This window comes from Prunus dulcis, chromosome 4 (genome assembly GCF_902201215.1).
Source record: "Prunus dulcis chromosome 4, ALMONDv2, whole genome shotgun sequence".
NCBI lineage: Eukaryota > Viridiplantae > Streptophyta > Magnoliopsida > Rosales > Rosaceae > Prunus > Prunus dulcis.
The window spans coordinates 21,005,152-21,024,164 of NC_047653.1; the positions used below are offsets into that span (position 1 = coordinate 21,005,152).

The 19,013-nt window shown below is 42.5% G+C and overlaps 2 protein-coding genes across 3 annotated transcripts in view; one reads left to right on the top strand and one right to left on the bottom strand.

The window, feature by feature from the left end:
- Window positions 1–18,862, top strand: part of LOC117623964 (diacylglycerol kinase 2-like) — a 30,150-nt gene extending 11,288 nt beyond the window's left edge. The window contains exons 8-10 of one of the 2 annotated variants that reach the window (XM_034355033.1): window positions 10,254–10,476; window positions 10,557–10,840; window positions 17,417–18,862. In XM_034355033.1, the coding sequence (XP_034210924.1) occupies window positions 10,254–10,346 (93 nt within the window). In that variant the 3' untranslated portion in view covers window positions 10,347–10,476; window positions 10,557–10,840; window positions 17,417–18,862. Of the gene's footprint in view, window positions 1–10,253; window positions 10,477–10,556; window positions 11,195–17,416 lie in introns of those variants that run through there. The other variant, XM_034355032.1, reaches the window with a different exon arrangement.
- Window positions 14,729–17,714, bottom strand: LOC117625604. Its single transcript, XM_034357138.1, has 3 exons — window positions 17,682–17,714; window positions 15,282–16,322; window positions 14,729–15,129 (listed from the first exon to the last, which is right to left on the bottom strand). Exons 1-2 carry the CDS (start codon window positions 17,712–17,714, stop codon window positions 15,321–15,323), a joined length of 1,035 nt encoding a protein of 344 aa, XP_034213029.1. The 3' UTR covers window positions 14,729–15,129; window positions 15,282–15,320.
- Window positions 18,863–19,013: the final 151 nt, after the last annotated feature.

Consider the following 19,013-nt stretch of genomic DNA (forward strand, 5'->3'; position numbering starts at 1 on the left):
TTCCCAGGTCCCTTTAGATATTTGCGTGTACCTATACTTAATNCACGTGTTCGACAATGATTTNNNNAGCCGCCTGCCCGATTTGACTGCACAGGTGGTGGGCCANTTTTCGCGTTCCAGTTGCCTTTAAATATTTGTGTACTTGTGCATAGTACACAGTCAGTTGTCCCCTTATGATTTCCATAGCTAACTGCCCGATTTGACTGCAAATGTGGTTGGCCATTTTCCCCGTTNCAAGTTGCCTTTAGATATTTGCGTGTGCCTGTACTTAGTACACGTGTCTGACAATGATTTCGATTGCCACTTGCCCGATTTGGGAACGCAGGTTGTTGGCCAGTTTCGCCACTCCCAGTTGCCTCTAGATATTTGCGTGCACCTATGCTTAGTACGCAGGTGTCTTACAATGATTTCCCCAGCCGCCTGCCTGATTTGACTGCAAAGGTGGTTGGCCAATTTTTCGGTTCCCAGTTGCCTTTAAATATTTTCGTGTACCTGTGCGTAGTACAGTGACCATGATTTCCCCAGCCACTTGCGCGATATGACTGCACAGGTGGTTGGCCAGTTTCCTCGTTCTCAGTCGGCTTTAGATATTTGCATGTACCCGTNCTCAGTACATAGGTGTCCGACAATGATTTCCAACGCCACCTGCCCAATTTGACTGTACAGGTTGTTGGCCAGTTTCCCCACTCCAAGTTCCCTCTAGATATGTGCATGCACCTATGCTTAGTATGCTGATATCCGACAATGATTTCCCCAGCCACCTGCTCGATTTGACTGCACAAGTGGTCGGCCAGTTTCCCCGTTCCCAGTTGCCTTCAAATATTTTCATGTACCTGTGCTTAGTGCACAGTTAGTTGTCCCACTGTGATTTTCCGAACCACCTGCCTGATATGATTGTACAGGTGGTTGGCCAGTTTTCCTGTTCCCAAGTCCCTTTAGATATTCGTGTGTACCTGTATTTAATACACGTGTTCGATAATCATTTCCCCAGCCAACTGCCCGATATAACTGCACAAGTGGTGGGCCAGTTTCCTCGTTCCCAAGTCCTTTTAGATATTCGCGTGTACCTATAGTTAATACACGTGTCCGACAATGATTTCCCCAGCCGCCTGCCCGATTTGACTGCACAGGCGGTGGGCCAGATTTTGCGTTCCAGTTGCCTTAAATATTTTCGTGTACCTGTGCATAGCACACAGTCAATTGTTCCATCATGATTTCTCCAGCCAACTGCCGATTTGACTGCAAAAGTGGTCGGCTATTTTCCCCTTTCCAAGTTACCTTTAGATATTTGCGTGTGCCTGTACTTAGTACACATGTTTCCAACAATGATTTCGATTGCCACCTGCCTGATTTGACTATGCAGGTTGTTGGCCAGTTTTCCCACTTCCAGTTGCCTCTAGATATTTTTCGATTTCCAATTGCCTTTAAATATTTTCATGTACCTGTGCGTAGTACACTGACCATGATATCCCAGCCACCTGCGCAAGGACTGCACAGGTGGTTGGCCAGTTTCCCTGTTCCTAGTCGGCTTTAGATATTTGCGTGTACCAGTTCTCAGTACACAGGTGTTCGACAATGATTTCCAACGTCACCTGCCCGATTTGGCTACACAGGTTGTTGGCCTATTTCCCTACTCCAAGTTCCCTCTAGATATTTGCATGCACCTATGCTTAGTACGCAGGTATCTGACAATGATTTCCCCAGCCGCCTCCCTGATTTCACTGTACAGGTGGTTGGCCAATTTCCCCGTTCCTAGTTGCGTTTTAATATTTTCGTATACCTGTGCGTAGTACACTGACCATGATTTCCCCAGCCACCTGCTCGATATGACTGCACATGTGGTTGGCAAGTTTCCATGTTCCCAGTCGTCTTTAGATATTTGGTGTACCTGTACTTAGTACACGTGTCCGACAATGACTTCGATTGCCACCAGCCCGATTTGACAACACAGGTTGTTGGCCAGTTTCCCCACTCATAGTTGCCTATAGATATTTGCGTGCCCTTATGCTTAGCACGCAGGTATCTGACAATGATTTCCCCAGCTGCCTGCCTAATTTGACTGTACAGGTGGTTGGCCAATTTCCCCGTTCCCAGTTGCCTTGAAATATTTTCGTGTACCTGTGAGTAGTGCACTGACCATGATTTCCCCAGCCACCTGCTCGATATGACTGCACAGGTGGTTGGCTAGTTTCCCCGTTTTCAGTCGGCTTTAGAAATTTGCGTGTACCCGTACTCAGTACACAGGTGTCCGATAATGATTTCCAACACCACCTGCCCGGTTTGACTACACAGGTTCTTGGCCAGTTTCCCCACTCGAACGCGACCTATGCTTAGTATGCAAGTATCCGACAATGATTTCCCCAGCCACCTACCCGATTTGACTACATAAGTGGTTGCCCAGTTTCCCCGTTCCCAGTTGCCTTCAAATATTTTCGTGTATCTGTGCTTAGTACATAGTTAGTTGTCCCACCGTGATTTCCCCAACCACCTGCCCGAGATGACTGCACAAGTGGTTGGCCAGTTTTCCCGTTCCCAAGTCCCTTTAGATATTCGTGTGTACCTGTACTTAATACACGTGTTTGGCAATGATTTCCCCAGCCACTTGCCCGATATGACTGCACAAGTGGTTGTCCAGTTTCTTCGTTCCCAGGTCCCTTTAGATATTTGCGTGTACCTATACTTAATACACGTGTTCGACAATGATTTCCCCAGCCGCCTGCCCGATTTGACTGCACAGGTGGTGGGCCAGTTTTCGCGTTCCAGTTGCCTTTAAATATTTGTGTACCTGTGCATAGTACACAGTCAGTTGTCCCCTTATGATTTCCATAGCTAACTGCCTGATTTGACTGCAAATGTGGTTGGCCATTTTCCCCGTTCCAAGTTGCCTTTAGATATTTGCGTGTGCCTGTACTTAGTACACGTGTCTGACAATGATTTCGATTGCCACTTGCCCGATTTGGGAACGCAGGCTGTTGGCCAGTTTCCCACTCCCAGTTGCCTCTAGATATTTGCGTGCACCTATGCTTAGTACGCAGGTGTCTTACAATGATTTCCCCAGCCGCCTGCCTGATTTGACTGCAAAGGTGGTTGGCCAATTTTTCGGTTCCCAGTTGCCTTTAAATATTTTCGTGTACCTGTGCGTAGTACAGTGACCATGATTTCCCCAGCCACTTGCGCGATATGACTGCACAGGTGGTTGGCCAGTTTCCTCGTTCTCAGTCGGCTTTAGATATTTGCATGTACCCGTACTCAGTACATAGGTGTCCGACAATGATTTCCAACGCCACCTGCCCAATTTGACTGTACAGGTTGTTGGCCAGTTTCCCCACTCCAAGTTCCCTCTAGATATGTGCATGCACCTATGCTTAGTATGCTGATATCCGACAATGATTTCCCCAGCCACCTGCTCGATTTGACTGCACAAGTGGTCGGCCAGTTTCCCCGTTCCCAGTTGCCTTCAAATATTTTCATGTACCTGTGCTTAGTGCACAGTTAGTTGTCCCACTGTGATTTTCCGAACCACCTGCCTGATATGATTGTACAGGTGGTTGGCCAGTTTTCCTGTTCCCAAGTCCCTTTAGATATTCGTGTGTACCTGTATTTAATACACGTGTTCGATAATCATTTCCCCAGCCAACTGCCCGATATAACTGCACAAGTGGTGGGCCAGTTTCCTCGTTCCCAAGTCCTTTTAGATATTCGCGTGTACCTATAGTTAATACACGTGTCCGACAATGATTTTCCCAGCCGCCTGCCCGATTTGACTGCACATGCGGTGGGCCAGTTTTTGCGTTCCAGTTGCCTTTAAATATTTTCGTGTACCTGTGCATAGCACACAGTCAATTGTTCCATCATGATTTCTCCAGCCAACTGCCGATTTGACTGCAAAAGTGGTCGGCTATTTTCCCCTTTCCAAGTTACCTTTAGATATTTGCGTGTGCCTGTACTTAGTACACATGTTTCCAACAATGATTTCGATTGCCACCTGCCTGATTTGACTATGCAGGTTGTTGGCCAGTTTTCCCACTCCCAGTTGCCTCTAGATATTTTTCGATTTCCAATTGCCTTTAAATATTTTCGTGTACCTGTGCGTAGTACATTGACCATGATATCCCAGCCACCTGCGCAATATGACTGCACAGGTGGTTGGTCAGTTTCCCTGTTCCTAGTCGGCTTTAGATATTTGCGTGTACCCGTACTCAGTACACAGGTGTTCGACAATGATTTCCAACGTCACCTGCCCGATTTGGCTACACAGGTTGTTGGCCTATTTCCCTACTCCAAGTTCCCTCTAGATATTTGCATGCACCTATGCTTAGTACGCAGGTATCTGACAATGATTTCCCCAGCCGCCTCCCTGATTTCACTGTACAGGTGGTTGGCCAATTTCCCCGTTCCTAGTTGCGTTTAAATATTTTCGTATACCTGTGCGTAGTACACTGACCATGATTTCCCCAACCACCTGCTCGATATGACTGCACATGTGGTTGGCAAGTTTCCATGTTCCCAGTCGTCTTTAGATATTTGGTGTACCTGTACTTAGTACACGTGTCCGACAATGACTTCGATTGCCACCAGCCCGATTTGACAACACAGGTTGTTGGCCAGTTTCCCCACTCATAGTTGCCTATAGATATTTGCGTGCCATTATGCTTAGCACGCAGGTATCTGACAATGATTTCCCCAGCTGCCTACCTAATTTCACTGTACAGGTGGTTGGCCAATTTCTCCGTTTCCAGTTGCCTTGAAATATTTTCGTGTACCTGTGAGTAGTGCACTGACCATGATTTCCCCAGCCACCTGCTCGATATGACTGCACAGGTGGTTGGCTAGTTTCCCCGTTTTCAGTCGGCTTTAGAAATTTGCGTGTACCCGTACTCAGTACACAGGTGTCCGATAATGATTTCCAACACCACCTGCCCGGTTTGACTACACAGGTTCTTGGCCAGTTTCCCCACTCGAACGCGACCTATGCTTAGTATGCAAGTATCCGATAATGATTCCCCCAGCCACCTACCCGATTTGACTACATAAGTGGTTGCCCAGTTTCCCCGTTCCCAGTTGCCTTCAAATATTTTCGTGTATCTGTGCTTAGTACATAGTTAGTTGTCCCACCGTGATTTCCCCAACCACCTGCCCGAGATGACTGCACAAGTGGTTGGCCAGCCAGAGATGACTGCAGAAGTGGTTGGCCAGTTTTCCCGTTCCCAAGTCCATTTAGATATTCGTGTGTACCTGTACTTAATACACGTGTTTGGCAATCATTTCCCCAGCCACCTGCCCGATATGACTGCTCAAGTGGTTGACCAGTTTCCTCGTTCCCCAGTCCCTTTAGATATTCACGTGTACCTATACTTAATACACTTGTCCGACAATGATTTCCCCAACCGCCTGCTCGATTTGACTGCACAGGTGGTGGGCCAGTTTTCGCGTTCTAGTTGCCTTTAAATATTTGTGTACCTGTGCATACTACACAGTCAGTTGTCCCACCATGTTTTCCCCAGCCAACTGCCCGATTTGACTGCAAATGTGGTTGGCCATTTTCCCCGTTCCAAGTTGCCTTTAGATATTTGCGTGTACCTGTACTTAGTACACGGGTCCGACAATGATTTCTTTTGCCACCTGCCCGGTTTGACTACACAGGTTGTTGGCCAGTTTTCCCACTCCCTGTTGTCTCTAGATATTTTCGTGCACCTGTGCTTAGTACGCAGTTATCTGACAATGATTTCCCCAGTCGCCTGCCCGATTTGACTGCACAAGTGGTTAGCCAATTTTCCCGTTCCCAGTTTCCTTTAAATATTTTCATGTACTTGTGGGTAATAAATTGACAATGATTTCCCCAGCCACTTGCTTGATATGACTGCACAGGTGGTTGGCCAGTTTCCCCTTTCCCAGTCGAATTTAGGTATTTGCCTGTTCCCATACTTAGTACACAGGTGTCCGACAATGATTTTCCCTGCCACCTGCTGATTTGACTACATAGGTTGTTGGCCAGTTTCCCCACTCCAAGTTCACTCTAGATATTTGCATGCACCTATGCTTAGTACGCAGGGATCTGACAATGATTTCCCCAACCACCTGCTTGATTTGACTGGTCAAGTGGTTGGCCAGTTTCCCGTTCCCAGTTGCCTGCAAATATTTTCGTGTACCTGTGCTTAGTACACAGTTAGTTGTCCCACCGTTATTTCCCCAACCACCTACAGGTGGTTGGCCAGTTTCCCTGTTCCCAAGTACCTTTAGATATTTGCGTGTACTCGTACTTAGTACATAGGTTTCCGACAATGATTTTTCCTGCCACCTGCCCCATTTGACTAAACAGGTTGTTGCCGAGTTTCCACACTCCAAGTTCTTTCTTATATTTGCATGCACCTATGCTTAGTACGCAGGTATCTGACAATGATTTCCCCAGCCACCTGCCCGATTTGATTGCACAGGTGGTGGGCCAATTTTCGCGTTCCAATTGCCTTTAAATATTTTCGTGTACCTGTGCATAGTACACTGTCAATTGTCCCACCACGATTTCCCCAACCACCTGCCTGATATGATTGTATAGGTGGTTGGCCAGTTTCCTCGTTCCCAAGTCCTTTTAGATATTCCCGTGTACCTGTACTTAATACACGTGTCCAACAATGATTTCCCCAGCCACCTGCCCGATTTGACTGCATAGGTGGTGGGTCAATTTTCGCGTTCCAATTGCATTTAAATATTTTTGTGTACCTGTGCATACTACACAGTCAGTTGTCCCACCATGATTTCCCCAGCCAACTGACCGATTTCATTGCAAATGTGGTTGGCCATTTTCCCCTTTCCAAGTTGCCTTTAGATATTTGCGTGTACCTGTACTTAGTACACGTGTCCGACAATGATTTCGATTGCCACTTGCCCGATTTGACTACGCAGGTTGTTGGCCAGTTTCCCCACTTCCAGTTGCCTCTAGATATTTGCGTGCACCTATGCTTAGTACGCAGGTATCTGACAATGATTTCCCCAGCCGCCTGCCCGATTTGACTACACAGGTGGTTGGCCAATTTTCCCGTTCCTAGTTGCCTTTAAATATTTTCGTGGTCCTGTACGTAGTGCCCTTACCATGATTTCCCCAGCCACCTGCTTGATATGACTGCACAGGTGGTTGGCCAGTTTCGCCATTCCTAATCGGCTTTAGATATTTGCGTGTACCCGTACTTAGTACACAAATGTCCGATAATGATTTGCTCTGCCACCTGCCCGATTTGACTACACATGTTGCTGGCCAGTTTCCCCCCTCAAAGTTCCCTCTAGATATTTGTATGAGCCTATGCTTAGTACGCAGGTTTCCGACAATGATTTCCCCAGCCACCTTCCCGATTTAACTGCACAAGTGGTTGGCCAGTTTCCCAATTCCCAATTGCCTTTAAATATTTTTGTGCACTTGTGCTTAGTACACAGTTAGTTGTCCCACCGTGATTTCCCCAACCACCTGCCCGATATGACTTTACAGGTAGTTGGCCAGTTTCCTTGTTCCCAAGTCCCTTTATTTATTCGTGTGTACCTGAACTTAATACACATGTCCGACAATGATTTCCCCAGCCACATGCCCCGATTTGACCGCACAGGTGGTGGGCAAGTTTTCGCGTTCTAGTTGCCTTAAAATATTTTTGTGTACCTGTGCATTGTACACGTAAATATTTTTTCCCCGTTCCAAGTTGCCTTTAGATATTTGTGTGTACCTGTACTTAGTACACATGTGTCCGACAGTGATTTCGATTGCCACCTACTTGATTTGACTACACAGGTTGTTGGCCAGTTTCTCCACCTCCAGTTGCCTCTAGATATTTGCATGCACCTAAGCTTAGTACGCAAGTATCTGACAATGATTTCCCCAGCCGCTTGCCTGATTTGACTGCACAGGTGGTTGGCAAATTTCCCCGTTCCCAGTTGCCTTTAAATATTTTCGTGTGCCTGTGTGTAGTACATTGACCATGATTTCTCCAGCCACCTGCTCGATATGACTGCACAGGTGGTTGCTCAATTTCTCCGTTCCCTATTGCCTTCAAATATTTTCGTGTACCTGTGCATAGTACACAGTTAGTTGTCCCACCGTGATTTCCCCAATCACTTGCCCGATATGACGGTACAGGTGGGTGGCCAATTTCCCCGTTCGCAAGTCCCTTTAGATATTCGTGTGTACCTCTACTTAATACACATGTCTGGCAATAATTTCCCCAGCCACCTGCCCGATTTGATTGCACAGGTGGAGGGCTAGTTTTCGTGTTCCAGTTGCCTTTAAATATTTTCGTGCACCTATGCATAGTACATAGTCAGTATTCAATTTGATATTTGATTATGTTGTCATATGTTCAATTGGTTGTTGCCCTGGACTCTGCATTCACCATTTTTTAACTTAATTATTTGCTTTTCTTCTTAGAAAAATGATTAGAGTTGAGTTACTGTTGGTGATTAGTAAAAACTTTAGTGTGCCTCTGTGAGAACCACTAATATAATTGTTAACTAAATAACATATTAAGATTCTTGGTGAAAGGGAATTGTAGGGTTGCTCTCATTACCCAAGTTGAGATTCTTGTTTTTCATTCTGTCATGAATGTTAATGATGGTTGAAATCAGTATCTTGATGAAATTGTAAAGCCCATAGCCACGGATTAGAGGAACGGATAGAAAAACCTGAAAAAGGGTTTATGGAAAACAGTGAGTCAGTGAGTATGAGATAACCGGTCGGGTACAATCACACGTCTCTCTCTCTCTCATCAGATGGATGAGAGAGACAGACATATGATTTATTGTATACAACTGGTGATAGGGAAGTTTTTGTCAAGCCTAGGACAAAGTGGATAGAAATTTAAAGGATTGAGGGAAACCATGTAACCATATGAACTCTTCATGTCATATTCATCAAAACTCTCAGAAAACCAGTGTCCTTTAAGCTTGCCAATGAGCCACCACATTACTTCGAAAGAGAGCACATATCCAGGAAGCAAGGACAAGTTTACTAGATGGGAACATATCATGCCTGCTCCAACAAAAGTCATACGAAAATCGTAGTAGAATCTACAATCGATAGTTGCCACAATTTGCAAAGGTTCAATTACAGCTAGCAGAAGCAAGGGAAAATTGTGATTGAAGAAAATCCATTGATACGTACATGTGTTTCCAAGCTTGCAATCCGAATGTGGGGAATTGGGCGAATCCACATTCTTCTTTGGCACTGTAAAACCACTTGAAAAATCCCCAGAAGAAGCTGAATGAAAAGTACTTCATGAACCCATGCACTTGCTTCCTGCAAATTGTCAGAATTTCTGTTGAGGTTTGATTTTAACATGTCTTTCTATGAAGAAAGAGGAGGACTATTGGAAGATGTTTACTTAGCCATCTTATCTCCCCGAATGTGGAAGCCATTGATGAGAACAACAGTTGCCAAACCACTTGGATATGTTAATTTCAGGTCAACCATAATGATCTGTGAAGGAAGGAAAGTCCATTAAAAAAAAAATTTACTACAAAGTTCAAGGCAAAATAAATCATATTTATCAGAAAAAGTTGAACAAGAAACTAAAGACAAAAAGACCAATATAGAAATACCTTCTTGAGAGGAATTAAGACAAAAAGGCCAATAAAGCAGACTAGAAAAAGGAAGCTAGTCATCCAAGCAAGCCCAGGTTCCTTGACAGCAAATGCAGAGTTTCCCTCCGTGTTAACCCAGACAACTCATACGTCTTCTTGTTTAATCCCAAGAGTTTCCCTCCGTGTTCAGCACCACAGCCACCACCTAAAGAACCAGCATCTAGTAGCGCAGGTTATATATTTTCTCTTTTTATTTATAATTTGGTTATTCTTACATTTTGAACTAATATTTCTATATGGCTATGCAACTAATATTCCACTGTCAAAATTGGTTGTTCCTTGTTCAAAAATGAAAAAGAAAACTGAAAATCTAATTATATTTCTACAAGATAATTCTAAATAAAATTCCATTATAGTAATATTTTCTTCTAACGAAAACTGAAAACTGTTACTGTTGCACTTGTTTCTAAATGAAACACAATTCTGCATTCGAAATTAAACTAGAATATTCTTCCCTTAAATTGCTCTGCTCCATTGAGATAAATAGCTCGAAAACTACTACATGGAATCAATCAAGTAATTTCAGTAATTATTTCTATGAGTTTCAAAGAAATGATTGCTTGGGAAATGCGAGATATCATATTTTTACAGCGAGATAAAAAGGTTTCTACACTAATTTTTATGCATGTTTGATATAGGTAGTGTTTGAGGTGGACTTATCACATCCAAAGATCCTTGAATATGTGGATAAGAAGATGGCAAAGTTATACTCTCAATTCAAGGTTGCATGAACACTACAAGGCATGCGAAACACCTAAGGCAGGACGTTCGAATCTACCACACCCTAGTTTATGGAATGGGAGACTAGTGAATCATTGGTATTGGTTGTGTGATAAAGTTTACACTGATGAAGACTTTTTGGTATGTATTCCAGGCACTTTTTTCTTATTTGTGTACAACTACTTATTAAGTATCATAGTTGCCTATTCATTTCCTCAAAGTAATGTAGGAGCTATCCAAGCAAAATGCTGACAATCGGAAGAAGCAAAAATATCACCACAAGGGTGGTGCAAAGCCATTCATCCAACATGCTATGGAGGCCCATAAGGTAAATGAAACTACAGTACATAGCTTAGTAGTTAATTTGGTTATTCTTACGTCAATTGTGTTTGTTTTGAAGAAAAAAAAAAAGAGTGGAGCACTGTTATCTATGATAGATAATTGGGGGGCTCTCCACAAAGACAAGAAGGGTCAATGGATCAATGATGTTGCTCAAGAGAAACATGTCATTTACTCATACTTTGTGTTGACTGCTGGCATATTCTAATATTATGCATTGCTTGTTATCCAAAACCATTGATATATTCTAAGATTATGCATTGCTTTGTGTTTACCAATTCTTTCACGTGTCTTTCTTCTTTGGAAGTTGACAGAATTTGGAATGGGGGATAGTGATTTGTTGGCTAGGAGATTATCTTCTTTTCCTTTTCTTTTGGGTATCTATTTAGTTATGTGTGTTCTATATACCAATATGCTGATTGAATCAATGTAGTCATATGAGAAGACAATATGTGTGGTATGCAAAGCCTTATTTTTAGTTAAATTTTTAATAATAGATGTCCATGCTTTCTATTTTACAGACTTGGTTGCAATCAAACACTATAACATATTTTTTTAACCTCTATTTGTATTTCTGTTTGTATTTACTGCATTTCTGGAAATTTCTTCCTTGTCCGAGATGTCTTTGAAATTGGTTTTTCATATGTGAACTTGAGTTGTCTCCTAGCCTTGAGATGGATAGTTTTGCTTGTGGGAATTAGGTTGGTGCTTAGCATGGTCAATCTTGTTTCCCAAGCAAAATTCATTGATGTTAAAAAAGCAAGATTTCAGACAAGTCATGCAAATTAAGTCTACTACAAAATAAAAATTTCAGTGGGGGATTCTAGAGATTAAAATTCATATTTTTTCACTTCAATGCAAGTTTGATGGCATCTAAGTTGAGTGCAATTTATGATCAGCTTAAGATGCTATCAACTAATTTCGTCACTTTGCAAAAGAGAATGAAGATTTGAGAGCCCAATTGAGGTCTGTTTTGATTGCATCTCATGGCCAAACTAGCACCAGCTCTAGAGGTAGTAATTGATAGAATTCATACTGAGAAGGAAAAAGGTCTGTAGGTGTTGAGAAAAGCAATGTCTATAATTCTATTAATATTGATAATGGGTTACAATCAATGTAGCAGACAATGAAAGACTGCGGCTCTTGACCTTTTACAATTGAGGTAAAAGGTGTGTATATATATACAAGAGACTATACAGAAAACCCTAGGGCAAGGACCCCTGAGGATGACTCAGCAGATAAGAACAAGGAATATGCTTGTCCTTGTGCTGAATATGCCTTTGTGACCGTTGGAGCATAGTAGCTGTCATACCATGTGTGTGTTAACCATTTTCTGGTTTTTGCTGGGTGTGATGATCATTTTGATCAACCATAGAGTTATGGCTAATATCCCCCCGCAAGCTCAACTGCGGGTTTGGAGCAGTGAGCTTGGACTGAAAGTTGGTGAAGATGGCTTTAGGAAGGCTCTTTGTGAAGAGGTCTGCTAATTGAGCTTGGGAGGAGATATGAGAGATAGAGATAATGTTGCTGGTAACAAGGTCACGGATGTAATGATAATCAATTTCAATGTGTTTGGTTCTTGCATGAAAGATGGGGTTCGGGGCTAGGGCAATGGCGCTGGTATTGTCACAGAGGATGAGGGGATGTTTATCAAGGTAAAAATGAATTTCTTTGAGGAGAGAGCAAATCCAGAAAATTTCAGTGGCTGTGTGAGCTAAAGAACGATATTCACTTTCAGTTGAAGATCTAGCGACAGAGGCTTGTTTCTTTGAGCTCCAAGACACCAAGTTTTGTCCAAAAAAGATAGAATAGCCGGTGGTAGAGCGCCGATCAATGGGACAACCAACCCAATCCTCGTTGGAATAGGCTGTAAGGTTTAGATTGCCTTTGCGAATGAGCAAGCCATGAGCTGGTGTGCCTTTTAGATATCTCAAAATTCTCTTCACAGCTGATAAATGCGGAGTACGAGGAGCGTGCATATGCTGGCACACTTGATTGACTAAGAACGCAATTTCTGGCCTAGTCCATGTAAGATATTGTAAGGCGCCAACAAGAGATCTATATGCGGTAGGATCAGAGAGTGGTTCACCACTTGTATTGTCCAGTTTTTGAGAGGAAGAAGGTGTTGAGCATGGTTTGCAATCCAACATGGAGAATCGAATAAGGAGATCACATATGTACTTCTGCTGGGAAAGAAACATTGTATCTGCAGTGCGCTGAACCTGAATACCCAAAAAATAGTGTAATGGACCTAGATTTTTCATTGAGAATTTGGCACTGAGCTGGGAGATGAGGGCTTGACAAGAGATAGAAGATGTGCCAGTGATGATTATGTCATCCACATAAACCAAAATAAATGTCAAACAATGATCAGCTTTAACAAAGAGAGATGGGTCTGCCTTAGAAGGAATAAAGCCAAGAGATAAAAGAGAGTGATACAATTCCTCATACCAGGCACGAGGGGCTTGTTTTAAGCCATATAGGGATTTGTTTAACTTACACACATATGAGGGATGAGAAGGGTGAACAAAACCTGGAGGTTGTTGCATATAGACGTCTTCATGAAGGGTGCCGTGAAGGAATGCATTGGACACGTCAAGCTGAGTTACAGGCCAATCATGTTGCACAGCAAGGGATAGTATGAGTCGAATGGTTGTTGGTTTTGCGATGGGACTGAAGGTTTCAGTGAAATCCAAGCCCGGCTGTTGGTGGAAACCTTTGGCAACAAGTCTAGCTTTAAATCTGTCAAGAGTGCCATCAGCCTTGTATTTTACTCGAAATACCCATTTGCAACCAATCGTATTGTGAGTAGGACTTGGTGGGACAAGAGTCCATGTGTTTGTTGTGTGGAGAGCTGAGATTTCTTCCTGCATAGCTTGCAACCATTTGGAATTTTTGGAGGCTTGAGCAAATGTGGTGGGGGTAGGAATTGTGGGAATGGAGGCAAGAGCAATGGGAAATGGGTGGTTTGTGGTGAAGACCCGAGGCTTTGTAATGCCAGATTTTGAACGTGTTTGCATAGGATGAAGATTATGAGTGATAGAAGGTGAAGAGGGAGGAGGAGAAGGTACTGGGGTTGGGGGGAGAATGTTGAGTGGGATGGATAAAGAATGATTAAGTGGGGGAGTGATATTTGTGGAGGAGGAAGGGAACAAGGGTGAAGGTAGGGAATTGGTAGTTGGGGATAAAGCTGGGGATGATATTGAGGCATAGGGGAATTAGGTAGATGGGAGGAAGGAAGCGTGGGGTCTGTTTGTAAAGGAGGTGTGGGTAAAGGTAGGGAATTGGTGGTTGGGGATAAAGTTGGGGATGATATTGGAGGCATGGGGGAACTAGGTAGATGAGAGGTAGGAGGTGTGAGGTCTGTTTGTAAAGTGGGTGGGGGTAAAGGTAAAATAGGGGTATAAAGAGGATATGTGGGAGTCAGAGGTGGGGCAGCTATGGGTGGTGGTTGATGAAATGGAAATGAGTTTTCATCAAAAGTCACATGGCGAGAAGTAGAAATTCGTCCAGTCTTAATATCAAGACATCTATATCCCTTGTGTTGAGTGCCGTACCCAATGAAGACACAAGGATGGCTACGAAAAGCCAATTTGTGCTTTGAGTAAGGTCTTAACCAGGGATAACATGTGCACCCATAAGCTTTTAAAAAAGTATAATCTGGGGTACAATGAAATAATTGCTGTAGGGGAGAAATAAAGTGAAGAGCTCTATTCGGCATTCTATTAATTAGATAGACCGAGGTTTGAGGACCGAGGTTTGAGCAATCTCAACCCAATAGTTTAATGGAAGATTAGATTGAGCAAACAAAGTTCTTGTGAGCTCAATGATCTGGTGATGTTTTCTCTCGGCTAAGCCGTTTTGCTCAGGAGTGTGAGGGCAGCAAAACTGTTGGTTTATACCATTAGCAGTGAGAAATTGTTGAAAGGCAATGTTGGTGAATTCAACACCATTGTCACATCTTAAAGTGCGAATTTTGTGGTCAAGTAATTTTTCAATGTGTATTTTGAACTGTTTAAAAGCAGTGAGAGCAGCAGACTTGGTGAGTAAAGGATAAAGCCAACAATATTTAGAATAGTCATCAATAAAAATGATGTAATAACGAAAACCACGAAAAGATGGAGTAGGAGATGGTCCCCAAAGGTCTGTATGAATTAATTCCAGAGGAGAACGTGAAATACATGAGGTAGAGAGAAAGGGAAGCTTAGTTTGCTTGCCCAATGGACAAGAATTACAAAAAGAGAGATCCTTAAATTTGCCTAAGACTGGAAGATTGTTTTTGGAGATGATTTGTTGCAGCATTTGAGCAGAAGGATGACCAGTCCTTTGATGCCAAAGGGATGGAGAAGCAGTGATCATGAGACAGGAAGGTGATGTCTTTTGAGAAGAGAGGTGAATAGGATATAAGCCACCTTCAGTACGGCCCCGAAAAAGGATTGTGCCCGTGAGATTGTCCTTTACAAAACATGCAGAGGGAATGAATATGAGATGGTAGTTATTGTCATTAACAAACTTGTGAACAGAGAGGAGATTATGAGTGGCATGTGGTGTGTGCAGAATGTTTTTGAGAGAATACTTAAAGGAAGGAGAATAGAGAACGGAGTTACCAGAGTGGTGTATGTCAAGAGTCTGTCCATTAGCCACAGTTACCTTTTCAGAACCAATATAATCAGATGGCATTGATATGGTAGATAAGTCATGAGTGATGTGGTTTGTAGCTCCTGTATCAGTATACCATGTGGATGCATGGTGGGGATGGTGGGGATGACTTGAGGGATATGAGGTGTAAGAGGCAATGGGATTATGGGTTGTGGGAGAATAAGAGGTGAGACGAGGGGAAGGTGCATGACCTTGATATGAGTGGTTGTGACGGTTGCGGCAAGTAATAGCGGTATGACCGGGTTTGTTACAAATTTGGCAATTGATACGAGAGTTGACATAATTTGAGGGGCGATTTTGAGGGCGAAAAGAAGACGAGGATGAGGAGTTGTTGGAGGATTGGAAAGGTTTGTTGGAGTTTCTGTTGGTGGAGGAAGATGGGCGAGAGTTTGTGGTAAAGGAGAAAGCTTTGTTGTTGGTTTGGGAGGAGTTGTGAAATGCATGAGAGGAGGACTCGTTGTTGAGAGAGGCACGCTGGCAAGAGCCATTTCCTCACTAAGGAGGAGGCCATGGAGTTCTTCTGGTTCTACAGGGTCAGAACGGACCCTTATGGAGGTAGCGAAAGCATCATATTCGGCAAGAAGACCATTGAGAACATGAGCAATGAAATATGTAGGGTCAAGAGGAGCACCAGCTGCAGCAAGAGAATCAGCAGTGTGTTTGATAAGTTGAAGATAGTCCAGCATGGGTAGAGACCCCTTTTTGGGATTCTGAATACGAGCTTTGAGCTGCAAAAGGTGGGATCTTGTGATGGCAGCAAACCTCTTTTCAAGAGTGAGCCAGAGGTCTTGAGAGGTAGAGGAGCCGACTATATAGGGAAGTATGCTTTCAGAGAGGGAAGAGTGGATCCAGATCTTACAAGTCTGATCCTTTTTAAACCAGTGAAGAAATTCAGGATTAACAATGGTGCGAAGAGGGTTTTCGAGATTGGGAATGTATTGGGTTGGGCATGAGTCAGTACCATTGATGAGGCCAAGCAAATTAGAGGTCTGAAGAATAGGGAGGAAGAGTTCTTTCCACAAAAGATAGTTGTCACGGCTTAGTTTAATAGGAAGAAGGCTAGAAACATGGTGGTTAGAGGAGGAGTGTAGGTGTGGAGGGCAGGGTCAAAAGTGGGAGGTTGAGAATCAGAAAAAGGGTTAGTGAAGGGTGGGGTTGCCATGGCAGTAGAACAGAAAGGGCAGCAGAGAAAAGTTACCGTGTGGTGTTAATGGCTCATGATACCATGATAGAATTCAAACTGAGAAGGAAAAAGGTCTGTAGGTGTTGAGAAAAGCAATGTCTATAATTATATTAATATTGATAATGGGTTACAATCAATGTAGCAGACAATGAAAGACTGCGGCTCTTGACCTTTTACAATTGAGGTAAAAGTTGTGTATATATATACAAGAGACTATACAGAAAACCCTAGGGCAAGGACCCCTGAGGATGACTCAGCAGATAAGAACAAGGAATATGCTTGTCCTTGTGCTGAATATGCCTTTGTGACCGTTGGAGCATAGTAGCTGTTATACCATGGGTGTGTTAACCATTTTCTAATTTTTGCTGGGTGTGATGATCATTTTGATCAACCATAGAGTTATGGCTAATAGTAATGGTGTCCTTTCTAATGACGACTATTATGATGAACTAGCAAACCACAATCTTGATGAGAACTGATTTAAGGATTATATCTTTATGGAAAATACACTTGCTCTCTAGACTTACTTTTGGTTGTACAAAGTTTAGAATTAGTTTGGGATCTTTATTTTGGAACACACTTACTCTCTAGACTTACTTTTGGTTGTACAAAGTCTAGAATTAGTTTGCGATCTTTATTTTGAAATATAGTTGCTCTACACTTACTTTTGGTTGTACAAAGTCTAGAATTAGTTTGGGATCTTTATTTTGGAACACACTTGCTCTAGACTTACTTTTGGCTGTACAAAGCTTAGACTTAGTTTGGGATCTTTATTTTGGAACATACAATGTAATTACCTACTTTTATTAATGGAAATGCAATTATTTGTTTTTATGTTGTACATTGAAAAAGATGAGAATAGATAATTGTGATTGAATTTGCTCATATTATTCATATTAGGTACCTTGGTATGAAACATGTGTGACACAGACCTCATCACAATCTAAAGAAATATGTGACGCCAACATCATCACAGTTGAAAAGACATGTGACGTATACATCGTCACATACTACGAAATTATGTGACGTGTGCATCATCACACACTACAAAAATATGTGATGTGTGCGTCGTCACACACTACATAAATATGTGATGCCTAAAGGCTCACGTATTGTATAGGAAGGAGCATTTTATATCCAGTTTAGGAGAGGAATTACTCCTCACAGATGCAGCTAAACCATGACCCAAATCACGCATCACTAATAGTCGTAGGAAGTGACTAATGGACAGCTACATAATTCAACGTATAGTGACGCGGCATGTGTCACAGATATCGGGTATATGTGACGAAGAGAAAAAGTGACATGTGGGAGAATCGGTGATGGGGTATAGGTTACGAAAGCTGTGACACTAAAATTGCGTCACATATACTCAACTGTGACGAAATTCCATGTTTCAGTGACGACTATCCCTCTTCACAAAAGGCATGTTTTCTTGTAGTGGTTGTTACGGGGAATGATGGCAGATTGAAAAGAAGCACTGCATTTCATCCACAGACAGATGGGCAAACGAAGGTCGTAAACCGAACTATGGTACACTTGTTGAGGGGTTACAATTCCAAGCATCCAAAAACTTGGGATGAAAATCTCCCTTACTTACAATTTCCTTTTAACCGAGGAATTCATGGCTCTACACTCAAATCTCCATTTGAGGTTTGTTTGAGTTATTTACCCCAGAGTCCTTTTGATTTATTATTCACAATGAGTGACCAACCATTAAGTGGGAAAGAAGAAGAACATATTCAATCACATAAATTTCTCAAACGAGTTAGAAACATTCATGCTGAAGTGGAGGCACAACTGAAACGTTCTTAGCAACAATATAAAGCTCACCATGATAAGCATCGTGTGCCATGTAACTTCAAAGAAGGTGACCTAGTATGGTTACACCTTGGAAAGGAGGCTAACCGGTGTAGGCAAGAAACTAAAACCTATTCATTATGGACCGTTCAAGATCATCAAACAAATTGGTGATAATGCCTTTCAACTTGAATTACCACCATACATGCATATGTACTCGGTCATCAATGCCGAGAATCTTAAACTTTTTGAGCCATCTCTACTTGATGATCCCGACGAAGACACGCCTTCCATCAGTTGATGACTTAAAGATTGAACGAGAAGATCCTTTGCAGGAGGATTGTATCTTAGAACAGAAGGTTCATGAGACTCGACATGGAAAGTATGAGTATTTTCGTATTGGTAGAAAAGGTCAACTTCCTAGCAAGTCGAAGTGGTATATTCAAGACAAGGCAATAACAAAGTTTCCTCATCTCACAATTTAACTTCACCGGAACTCAAGCATCTTAAATAGGGGAGCCATGATCCAGGAGGATCTACCAATAACAATAAACATAATATAATATAATTATAATTAGTTATATTATATTATATTATTAAATTATTTAAAACCATAAAAACTAATGGTTTATCACGAACTGTTATAAACCATAAAAAGTTAATGGTTTTAAATAAGTGAGATTTTAGGTCATTCATT

Excerpts from the sequence above, each read along its gene's own strand:
- LOC117625604 (XM_034357138.1), bottom strand. The coding sequence starts at position 17,714 with ATGCGTGATTTGGGTCATGGTTTAGCTGCATCT. Across the intron at positions 16,323-17,681 it reads GTCATGGTTTAGCTGCATCT|ACCTCTAATTTGCTTGGCCT; the intron begins GTGAGGAGTAAT and ends CCTATTCTTCAG.